We start from the raw sequence: 12,873 nt of genomic DNA, 5'->3' as shown, positions 1-12,873 counted from the left end.
GACAATCATTAAAAAAAAAGAGATCAGTATCATTCTGACTGATTATATGTTATAATTAAATAAAGAAATATCAGATAAAAAAGTATTAAGTAATTCTCAATTAGGTTGATGCTTGATATATTTAGAGTCGCTTTAATGATTTATGACAATGTTCCTTGTTATTTTTAATAAAACCTAACTTAAATGACCACTGAAATCATTAGCACTATCAGTGCTAACGGGTTTCTTTTATAATGCTTGGTTTTATGTTGCATATTACAAATTAATCATATTTTATACTTACTTTTATTACGATGTCAGATATTTAGATAATTTGTTAGTGCTCTATCTCCATTTTATATTGGAACAAATACAAATCAGGATAAGAGTTGAAGACAATTTTTTATGACTTCTTAGTCTATTCCTTGGAAATACTAGAGAAAAAGCATCTTAATAAATCAGGACTATAGTGAAAAAACACCCTTTTACCTCATGAACCAGGATCCCAGTATTGCAAATAAAAATATTAATTATCACATGATCAGGTTTTTTCTTAAGATAAATTAACAAGGAGCGGCTGAAAAGTAATGTACTTGCTAACAACTCATAAACTAAAAAGAGATATTTGAGTGAAACAAAAAATATATGAATGACTTTTTATTGATATTTAAAAGCTAACATTTGCTTTTCAAAGTAGTCATCATTTAACGCTATACACTTCTTCCAACAGTGAACCAGTTTTCACATCCCATTCACGAAAAATTCTGGTAGTCTTTCCTTTAACCATGAACTTACTGCCTTATTTAACAATTAATACTGAAATCAATGCCTTAATGGCTTTCTTTAAATTCAGTAAGTGGCAGCTGCAGAATGCCAAATCCAGTTAAGTATGGTGGATGTAGAATGGGTTTGAATTTCCACATGAGCCTTGTACTTCATGTATCATCATGTTGCAGGATTATTCACCAAATGGATTCTTGAGCGTGACTTAGATATTTTCTCAAACTGTTTTAATGACTCTATGTACCTCATAGAATTCACAGTCATTTAAGCCTCCAGGTATATACACCTTTACGGCACCTCAGAACAATGCAAAGAGAAACTTTATTTTTGCAAAGGGTTGTTTCTTGAATTTTCTTTCCTCATTTATCCCTAGTAGTTTTATCAATAATTTCATCACCATAAATGATTGTAAATGTCAGTAGGATTCACTTTTTCAGCTTAAAAAGTCATCACTGCAAGTTGTTTTAAACATGTTGATGTAGCTCATACCATGATTCTATGACAGTGGTTCCCAACAAAAAGGAAGTGAATGGAATTCAATGAGACTTTGATTGTTTGTAGCGGGGAAACATAGCTATAGCTAGAAGATAGCAGCATGCACTGTTCTGTGTTATTGCTTTGTTCTCCCGTTAACATGCAGTTGTGCATTACTTTTCAGCCACACCTTATATAAAAAAACTATTTCATTATTTGAGATTCTGAGTAAACTGACTTCTTTATTAGGATTAAGCCACTTCAGAACTTTTTCAGCATCACTACGACAGTTATTTTTCTTGGAAAACACCAGTAACCAGTAAGGACTCTCTGGCACCACCGTGCAAATAAGGATGAGTGTTATTAATGAAAACAATCCATAGCATAATGCCATTGTTTTCCAGTTCATAAAGACTCCATTGGCTGTAATAATAAGCACTCCCAGAGAAACTGCAATGCTGTTAAGACCAAGAAACATCGCTCTGTATTTCTCATGACTTATTTCAGAAACATAAACAATAAATGTTGTTGTCATTCCTGAAACAAGAAAGATATTACAGTTAACAAACAACCAGCTATAAAACTATAAACTAAAATAACATTACTAGTAAAGAGGCTTGAAAGACAGTTCAGTCTTAAAAACAGTTTTATAAGCTATTCAATTCCTTTAAATTTTCTTCTGCTAATTGTAAATAAAAATATTTACATAAATTAACTATTATTTACAATAATAGTAATTTCTAATAATGTTCAATCCATTTTTTATGATGTACTTATTTTTTAAATGAACCATTGCTGCTATTTATAATTGTTTTTTATAGTAAATTTTAAATAGCATAGAATGCTGTGATCATTATCAACTAATAAATGCCAATAGTATGCAATAAATCTATGTCCAACATTTTTTAACTTCAGTGATACACAGAAATTAATTTACTAAATATGGTTTTGGCTGATGTTAATTTCTTATTTCACATTCTTCAATTTCCAAGACATTATTCATTCATCATTCCATTTGTTGCAGAACTATCAGTTTGCAAGGAGACTGAGATCAGGTTGTACGAATTATTAATTCAATCATATTTTTACTTAAAATATAAAAATAAAGAAAACTCACTTTAAAATGGCATACTATCAATTATATTTTTAATTTATCATATTAAAATTAACATTCATGCTTTTTCAATAGTACATACACATTCAAGCACCCACGTATGGTAGTAAACGATATTTTTAACCTTTTAATGTAATTCCTGTAAATTAACCTTTAAATACTAACCACTCATAAATTTTATGATCACAAAAAGTTTTTTTAAGTTTTCTCATGAGACATTATTAGAAGGACAGATTTGAAAGTCAATATCCAGTAAGCTATACTGCATAACTATTCACTATAATGATACAATGCATTGAGTTGTGTACTTAGGTTTTCTGAAGATACATTAGTTATCTGAAGTACAAAAAAGTTAGAAATAGTGTAATTTTTTCACTGACTCTGTATTTAATTTTTTAGAATTATGTATTTTTTTGCAAATCATATGTGAACTTTTATGTAGTCTATAATTTTCACTAATTAGTGAAAATTATAATGTAATTATTATTATTAATTATTGTTTATAATTATTATGATTATTATTGTTGTAATTATTATGTAATTATTTATCATTTTAAGGAAAGTTGTGTTTAGATTATATTGGAAGTCTACAAATTATTTATTACTTCTAGAGATATTTTTATTAGCTTTTACATTTAAAAAATTTGTATTGCATAATATATAAAAGTAATGTTTATGTACATTATATAAAATACAAAAAATAAATGTAAAAATTTTTTTTTTATAATGTATTGTACTTTATATGAAATACTATCCTAAAGTCTAGATAAAGACTAATTTACACAATGTAAAATAGCATTCTGTTGTGTATTAGCTTAGTATGACTTCAGCAATCATACTAATCATACACAATGTTTATTGTGTTTTATATATAAATAAATAAGGATCAGTTCACTGGATTGGTTACATCTGAAGAGCAAAGGATTATGATTCCACCCTTTCAAGCTAGAATGAAATTATTATCAATATTTTGTCTTAGTCTAAGACTGAATGTGATTTAAAAAAAAATGCTATCTGCTGATGAGAACAAAAAAATAACTGCTGTTGTAAAACCAGCCTGAAGTATTCAAAATAGGGCTCTCAACCAGCATAAAAAAAAAAATAGAGCTACTTTGGTGTCAAGGCATAAGTACCAACCTGCAAGTAATATTTGCAGATGTAAATACTTTCTTACTTCAAAGTATTCCTTGTTATTATTTTTAACTTTTATGTTACATTTTTAAAATGTCAAATTCCAATATTTTTACTGTTGTACTAGAAAATCACTTGTAAGTGTCTAGGACACTCATAGCCTAGAATGTTTGAACACACTGCAAATACCATACCATACTCCATCCACTATGATTAATAATATAATTACTGTGTGTAAAAATTTAAACCTCCTCCAAGCCCTCCGAGTACTCTGGCTATATACAACCACATAACTGTATTTCTTGGTGAAAAGGCTATCATTAACCATGCTGTCATTGCAGGAAGACATGTTAACCAATTTCCTATTTTTCTTCCATATCTGTCAGCTATTGGGCCAGACAAGAGTGATCCAACCGGAGTTGATAAAACTAAAAGACTAGCTGTTAACATAATAAATACAAAAATTTTTTTTAATGAGCATACCTAAAAAAAAACAAGAAAATTTCTTGAATGATAACTAATGAAAATAGGTAAGAATAATTCTAATCTACATAGTAACCTAAATGAATATTATAAGAGTTAATATTGAATTCACATGAATAATTGATTTTTAAAATAATTGTTTAAAATTGCTTTAAAAGCAGAGGTATAACTTTTATTTATTTATTGATACTTTAAACATTAAAGTGTCAAAAATTAAGAATCATTACAATTTTATTTTCCATATCTAAAATTTTCATACGCCTGCATCTCCTGATAAATGAATATTCTAAAAAAATGAGGTTAATAGAACAGTTTTTCCTATATGATTTTTCCTTTTGATAAAATGAATTTCAAAAAGTTGCATTTACAGCCGATCAGATGTAAATGTTTTACTTTTTTAATTTTGATTGTTAGTAAGAAATTGAACTAAATTTGTTTGGGCAATCAAGAATGAAAAAAGGATACAAAAGCAAAATCAGACTACAATTAATAAGATGCTCCATATAACTAACTTCATTTTGCTACTAAGTAAAAAAGTATATACATTATATAACACTATATAAATACATATTTTTTTACATTTGACCACAGGACACCTTAATAAGTAACCTGCTGTTGGTTTTAAACCTTTTTAAAAGATACATCATGAATATTAAAATGGAAAATTATAAATGTAATTACATATCTATGAATAATTTTAAAAAACACTTGAAAAGTTAACTTAAAAAAGTGCTCTAAAAAATTAAAATTTTGCTTTTTCACTTTTTAAAGTTTGAATTGTTGAAGTCAGTACCAAATTAAAACTAAACTATCAACAATTTGCTAACTGTTAATGTAGTTAAAACAGATTCATTTATTTGTTAAAATTTTTTTTAATATTATATATATATATATATGTATATAATATTAAAAACAAATTTTGAATCATTGAATCACCGGTGTGTGTGTGTATATATATATATATATATATATATATATATACACACCAGTGATTGAAAATTGCACAAAAATCTCTTGAGAGATGATTCTATAGCCAAAAAGAAAAAAAAGGTTCATATAAACATAGGTCAGTTAGCTTGTTTCAGCCCATGAAACATTTAGCCCTGCTGCTTTCTGCAGCCACTGTGAAATTAAAACTATACAAAAATTCTTAGGGTACAAATCAAGTGGTAAATTTGCTTCCTTATGGTTTTTGATCTAAGAAATTGAATAAAACTCATTTTTACAAAGTTTTCCATTACAAACATAAAAATACCTGTTTTAGATAACAAATGTTTCAGTTTTACGTTGGATATTATGAAAACGCTGGATATTATGATATTGGAAGTATGGTTCTGGAACTTGTTTTAATCAATTTTTCAGGTCAAAAACCATCAACTTTTGCTCTTAATTTGGGTTTCTAGAATTTCAGTATGGTTTATTTCACCCTGCCCAGGAATTGGCAAAATCTTTTGCTAGCTGTAACTCGCTAATGGAACGTTTCCAGATCCATGTTTATTGAACTTTATGCATTATTTTTGATTATAGAATGAGCTCAGAAAGAACCGGTAACACTGCATAATCACTCTGTACATGAAATTTATATAATTTAATTTTATTAGTTAATTTTAATTAAAATATTTTATTAGCTAATTTTTAAAAAAATGTAGATATACTCATCTTAACTTTGGAAATTCATGGATAGAAAATTTTGACTTATTTTAACAGCTAAACTCCTCAATATGAATAATGTCATAGCTTTACATCAAGATATTTGAGATATTTTTTAGGAATTGTTACATTTTCTTTCAACTTACTATTTTTTGTTTAAGGAAAAGTGTGTTCTCTGTAGCAACAATGTAGAACAATACTAATATATAAAAAAGAAGTCTTTTATCCTCAGAACTGTTATCAAAAAGACATTTCACAAGGAAATAGTTAACGTAGTTTTCATTTTCTACAGTAGAAAGGTTTAATTTGCTTTATTGAAACAAATTTTCACAGATAAGGAAGTATACCATATAATAAAATTAATGATAGGTAGTAATCATTTTTTTTTTCTTATATGAATTCTCTCAAATAACTTCTTGTACTAACTTAATTGTAGTTAATGATGAGAGATGGATTTTGTAAAATTTAATAAATTACTGACTGAGATTTGAACCCAAAACCTTCATCATGAAAATCAAAATAGCACCACTCTACTGCAAAAGTTGATGAAGTATATGCAAATACTGTTTTATAAATAATTTTATTAATGAGTTTCTAAAATCAATGCTCTTTATACTTAGTGATAAGCATGAAAGTCCTTTCACAGATTTGTATTTAACAAAACAGGTAATTTAAATTAAAAAAATCAGCAATTAGATTTAAAATATAATAAGGAAAGTCTTCATTCCAATTATAGCTAACTTTCATGCAAAGTGGCAGTGGCTAACATTTTTATTTCTTTAATATGAGGCCGTTTTTTGGATCTTTAATAAAGATTGACCTCCATGGTGGAATGGTAAGATTTCAATTGTCTTCTTTCATTCAGAGTATGCAGGTCAATCATTCAAAATATTTGAATCATGGTCAGGCTTGGTATTTTATATAAATTATGAAACAATTTTCACATCATATTTACATGCAGAGTGGTAAGTTAATAATCTAAAAAAAATGAGTGCTTTGGGTGTATTTTTACCATAGATAGCAGCAAACCAAATTGATAAAGGAAAGGAATAATGGATTACCATCAAAGTTCCAGGTGTAATGAAACTGAAAATGAAAGGATCTCACAATGAAAGAATTAGAAAAATAGTTTTTATACAGATTTACATTATTTTAAATAGTAATATGTTTATTTCTTTTCTAAAACTTGTTTTCTACCTAATGAATATAGAATTTGATAAATATTAGAAATTAGAGAAAACAACATTGATGATAGATATGATTATTAAATTGGGGATTTTTGAAAGTCTATAAATAAATAAATTGGTCAAAAATAATACTTGGATTTCCATTACATCATATGCTATATTTTTATTCTCTTAATCAATGTGGCTAAAATATTTTCTATAATTAATGCTTTTGATTCATTAATTTACATTACTAAGAATTAGAATTTTAACTAACAGTTTATCACATTGAAATATTTGAAGACTTTCTAAAAACTGTGGATTAGGTCTAATAAAACAGAAGAAAACACACTGAAAAAGTAACATAAAAGATTTACTTACAAAATTCCAGATATGCACATTTAACAGACCCATTGATAATATGCACCTCTTTTGTATAATAATAACAATGTGGTACTTTTTTTATAAATAATCTTTATTTTTGTAAACTGTATTCGCCTTCATGAATGACAGTTTTCTTCACCTTACTAATAATGATTTTAGATAATTTCAGTGTCTTATAACTTGCATAATAAGACTTGCCACCAAAGAAGAGTAAACAGAAAAAGGAGATAGTAATGAACAATATGGAGATAATTACACTACTTATTTCTCTAGTGTAATTACACTACTTAGTTCTTAGAGAGTAATATTCTCTTTAAAAAAATGTTTACTGTTATACAGTTTACTTTGTTCAGAAAATTCATGAACAATCATAAATTTTAAACTAATAGGTAGTGTGCAAAACAAAACAAAAGAAATTAACTAATTCAGATAAGCAAACCTAACCAATCCATGATGACTCAGTTGTAGATATATTATAATCACTGTTTTTAACTTCTAGTTGTGGTAAAAGTACTGCAGAAAATGACATATGTAAACCAACTTGAACAACTGTTAAAGCACAGATGACACTTGCTATAACCTGAATTGAAACAGAAAAATAATCACTTAAAATAAAATATACAAATACAAATAGAATAAAGATTTTTTTTGTATATATGTAATGTGATATCTTTTTTACAACTGTAGTGTGTGTGTGTGTGTGTGCGCTCGCGCGCGCGTGTGTGTATTCAGATAAAACCAATTTGTGCAAGCCATTTTTTCTCCAGTTTGCAGAAAGTAAATTGTATGATTTTTAGCTATCCCAAAGAATATCTAAACACCATTTTTGAAGGAATTAGCAAAATTGATTTATTCCATTTAAACACTGTTTAGTCTTACACTTTAAAAAATGGTAAATTGTTTAGGAATAACAGAAGAAGAATTATTCTCTCTCTAAGCATCTTGTAGATCCTATCTTTTCTTCTAATTTGATACTTTAAAATAAAAAAAAGGAATAAATCTAAAGTGTAGTAACAAGACTAAAAGAAAGAAAAACATTCAGTGTTCAATAACAAGCAGCTCATATTGAAATTTATAAAAATTATTGGCAAATTCATAGTTATGGTATGTGGCAATTTTAATTACTTGGACAAATGAAGTCTTATGACTAATGAGCTAATGACTGATAATTTAAATTTGTGTTGCAGAACTGAGAATTTCTACAAAACAACCAACTAAAATTATGAGTATCTAAGTCCTTTGTATGAACAAAATTTTGTTAATTTACCAAAAGGTAATTTAACAGATTTTATATGTTCTTTTAGATTGCAGCATTCAAATTGTAAAACCTCTCTCTTTTTCTGTTTAGTCTCCAGAACCACCACAAGGTATTACTTCAAAGGATGAATGAGGATGATAATATGAATGTAAATGAAGTGTAGTCTTGTACAGTCTCAGGTTGACTGCTCCTGAGACGTGTGGTTAATTGAAACCCAACCACCAAAGAACACCGGTACCCATGATCTAGTATTCAAATCCGTATAAAAGTAACAGCCAACAACCTTTACTAGGATTTGAACCATAGAACTCTTGATGTTGAAATCAGAGAAAATTGTAAAACCTATAATTAATTAATTAATTACACTTGAACATTAACTGCGATAATGATTTTTTTTTTTTTTTACTCCTGCAAAAGTAAATCAGGGTGAAAAGGTTATCAAATAAAAGGTTATTCAGTTAAAAGTTTCAAAATCTTATTATCAGAATGAATATGGAAGAGAATAATAATATTGGATTTTAGCAGTTTTATTAGTCCTTCCAAAAGACTATTTTCCTTATATCTCCTGAATAGATAGCTAAATTCTTTGATAAACTGTTTTCCGTAAATTAAAATATCAGTAACACTGATCAATTTCAAATAAGCTAATTCATTTTAAACAACTTTTCTGAAGATTCAATATTAATTTAAAATTAAAATATTTGATGTCAAATTGAACCAAGTTGTATAAAGACATTTTTTAAGAACTTAATTTATAATGTTTTCTGTCATTTTTTGAATAAGACTGGTGTTGCTGTTTTCACATTGGTGTCAGCTAATGTTACTAGTGATGGTATTTTTAATTAGTTAGAATGAAATGTTTTGATTAGTTAGAGTGGTTGAAAATATGATTCAATTGTGTCTTCAGTTAGTATTATTTTTTCATATATAAATATATATATTTTTTATATATAAATATATATATATATACGAGTATATATGTGTATTTTATAATAATCAAAGTTTTGTGGTTCTTTTTTCTGTTGTATAGATTTCTAAAGATTTTTGTTAATATTGGTGGATTTGTCTTTATAAAATGTTTACAAAATATTGACTCTGTGTGTGTTGTAGAGAGCTTTTATTGTATCTACCTTTATTGTATTAGTGTTTATTTTATCTGAAGCTGCACTCCATTAAATAAAGATGCATTGAGTAGTCAGAGTATCAAACTTCTAAAAGGAGATAATTATTGAGATAGCATTTTTTGAGGTATTGTGAATGAGAGATTTTTTAATTGTTTGTTTTCTGTATATTTTGAAAGTGTGTCTTTGTTGATTGTTTTATGTGTTGGGTGAGGTGAAAAAATTAATTTCTTTCTTTTGTTCACCATTTATGATATTCATTTCACTTTTATGATATTCTATTCAAATTTTATAATAATATTTTCAAAGCTCAGTATATTACATATTTTGTTTCAGCACAGATTTACTATTTTTTTTTTGTTGGATATTTAGATGTTGGATTAAAAACAAAATAAGTCTTGCTGTTGAACTTCCCTCGCAGCAGCTTTTCTGTTTTATTTAAGATGTTTTCTTTTTAGTGCTTAGCAAGATAACGTTTCTTTAGAGATTGGATTTTTTGAATTAGTTACAGTTCAGGATGACAGGACAGTAACTTTAAAACTGAACGATCTACTATAATCTCTGACTATAAAATTTCACCTATATTTGATATATCATTGAATTGTATTATGTTGTATAATTCTGTCCAACATAGATGTATTAAATGATACTTTTTAGTTTGTTAACAGTTCTAAATTTGCACTTTAGTTGAACTGAATTTTGAAGTTTAGTCGCCTAGTGAACTGTGGTATGGAGTGTTGACAAACATCACACAGAGTTAGATAGTAATGTAGAAATATAAGGGAAAAATCTGTATATTCATTAACGGGAATAAAAAGTATGACCCACACAGCATAAATGCCCTTGGCAGTCACACCACCAAAATCAGTGTTTATTACTCTTCTACTATTGTAACTAATACCAAAATGAAAAGCAGTTTATTTTATGAACATGGAATTCTATTTATGAACCCAAACTAAAAATGAAAGAAATCTTTTGATAGAACTATCTAGTGATGAAGGTTTGAAAATGGAATCTACTAAATTAGGGATATGTGAATTTTGGCTAAAGGTTAAAACTAAATTTTCATTGAATATTCATTGCTGTCCAGAAAAGTATTGTTATTTTTAATTCCATTTTCTGTCACATATCTTGTGAAACTGCATTTTCTGTTATGGTGACAGTAAAAAATAGATGTCATAATAAACTGCACTTAAAATTAAGTTTAACTGAACCAGATATTTCTTTACTTGTTTCAAGCATACATTACCATCCTTCGCACTGAAATGTTAGTCTTCAAGAATATTGTAATATTTCTTTGTAAAATAAAAAAATGTTTTTGTAAAAAATTTGTAATAAAAAAATTATAATATATTATTTATTATTTTTTTTATAAAATAAATAGTTACTTTCAAAAAAGATTGTAATTTTTTATTGCTTATCATTCTGAGATATAACTCTATCACTATACTAATGACATATAATAAATTTAATAATTCAGTGGTTCACTACTGATTTATAATTCACATGAATAGTACATAAAAAAAGTTTGAGAACCTCTGGAATAGATACAAGATTTAAAAACTGTATATATTATTAGATACAAAAAAAATTATTATTTATAATAGTTAAATCAGAAATGTTACAACAGTTATTTTACAACTTGAAAATTTATACAATTATTTTTAAAACTAAGTATTTAATTTTAATTTTTTCTTACTTGGTTACTTAAATCTTTCCATTTTAGTGTCACGGGCAAATTTGGCACAACATTTTCATTAATTAAACTGCAAACAACACAAAACAAAAATATACTGACTACTAAGTATAATTTTATAGTAATACAGTTACATTACATTTTTTGTTTTTAAATAGGACAGTTTTAAAATTGTAGACACTAGACTGTATTTGAAAACTACAGAATACTATATCAAAAAAGTTAATTACATTCATAGTCTTCAAAAAGATAAACTGATAAAATCATTTTTATCAATGCTTATTTCGAAGTTATTAAACTATAATATAGCTATTTTATTAATATATATATATATATATATTAGTATTACATTTTATAAATTAACTACTATGATAATAAAATAATAACATTTATTATAAGACAATAATTATAGTTGTTATAACATTATCAGTAATTTCTTGTACCCTAATTTGATTTATAATAAAAACAATATTTTACACTGTATAAAGGATGATATGAAGACAACATATAGTACTAAGAGTGAAGAAGAAGAGTATAATATAAGAGTGAAATTAACTAGACCTTTGGTAATTGGCCTGTATTGTCGCCATAAAAAAAATATATATTAAATGTGTATTTAATACATACAGAAAAAAGATCAAAACATAAAGATTGTGCTTTCTAATGTAAAAATGAAAATAAAAAGTACACTAAAATCAACTTAAGTATCAATAAATATTAATTATTAACAATTTGCCTCTTTTTCAAGACTAAATTGTATTACTAATTTGCAAAATGGCTGCTCTGTATTCAAAGAAAATCTAGAAATATTTATTTACTTAATTTAATTAAAAATATCTTCTAAATGTTTTCTTTCAAAACTACTGTAATTACTTCATTTTTGTTACATCAGATTAAGCTTAATATAAATAATTCAGCACGATAAAAATAAATGGCACTGCTTAAAAACATTTTCTAGACATATTTTTAGTAATGCACTAGGACTTGCCTAAATTCTGTATTAGACTTGTTCCTGTAAATAAAAATGATGGAAGAGTACTGAAAAGGTAACAGAGAAATGACTTCTAATTCAATGGAAAAGCAGATTTCTAGATTTCAGTTTGCTACATACCTCATATTATCCTGTTTAAGAAACTTTTTATGGCATTAATTCTATTAAATAATAATTAGTTTACACTTTGATAATTAATTTCATACTGCAACTGTGAGTTAGTAATTGAAAAGTAAATAGATCTCATAACCTACACTGGGTATAAAAAATACTTTTTATTGGCTATAAAAAAATAATCTTCACTGATTCAGATATTTATTAAATTTTAATTTACTTTCATAATCAGACCAATCAGCTTTTTATTGATTTATTAACCTAAATATTTTATAATATCAGTAATTATAATTTATTTAATTTCAAAAGCTAACACTAATGTTATTTACTAATAGTGAATCACATATAGTAGTGAATTTACAAATTTCATTTTAGAACTTCAAATTATAGAATTTTTTAGTATATTTTCTTAACATACCAAGGTTCTCCTCTTTAACAACACTTTGATTGAAGCAAATTCCTTCTTACCACCTTAAATTTCTGTATCATCCAAAATTAATCTTGTTTTATCTTTAAAACTGTCATTCAT

General features: G+C 26.3%; 1 protein-coding gene across 8 annotated transcripts in view; it reads right to left on the bottom strand.

Annotated features, from left to right (window-relative positions):
* The window catches only part of LOC142333038 (facilitated trehalose transporter Tret1-like), a 141,159-nt gene that overhangs the window by 16,867 nt on the left and 111,419 nt on the right, over positions 1–12,873 (bottom strand). For 4 of the 8 annotated variants that reach the window (XM_075379829.1, XM_075379846.1, XM_075379840.1 and 1 more), the window contains exons 3-6: positions 11,243–11,309; positions 7,609–7,744; positions 3,730–3,921; positions 1,475–1,773 (exon numbers count right to left, since the gene is read on the bottom strand). In XM_075379829.1, the coding sequence (XP_075235944.1) occupies positions 1,475–1,773; positions 3,730–3,921; positions 7,609–7,744; positions 11,243–11,309 (694 nt within the window). Of the gene's footprint in view, positions 1–1,474; positions 1,774–3,729; positions 3,922–7,603; positions 7,745–11,242; positions 11,310–12,873 lie in introns of those variants that run through there. The other 4 variants (XM_075379886.1, XM_075379871.1, XM_075379880.1 and 1 more) reach the window with 4 other exon arrangements.

This window comes from Lycorma delicatula, chromosome 1, assembly GCF_047948215.1.
Source record: "Lycorma delicatula isolate Av1 chromosome 1, ASM4794821v1, whole genome shotgun sequence".
NCBI classification, from domain to species: domain Eukaryota; kingdom Metazoa; phylum Arthropoda; class Insecta; order Hemiptera; family Fulgoridae; genus Lycorma; species Lycorma delicatula.
Note: the sequence above shows the minus strand (reverse complement) of the source record. Positions and strands in the feature narration are given on the sequence as shown.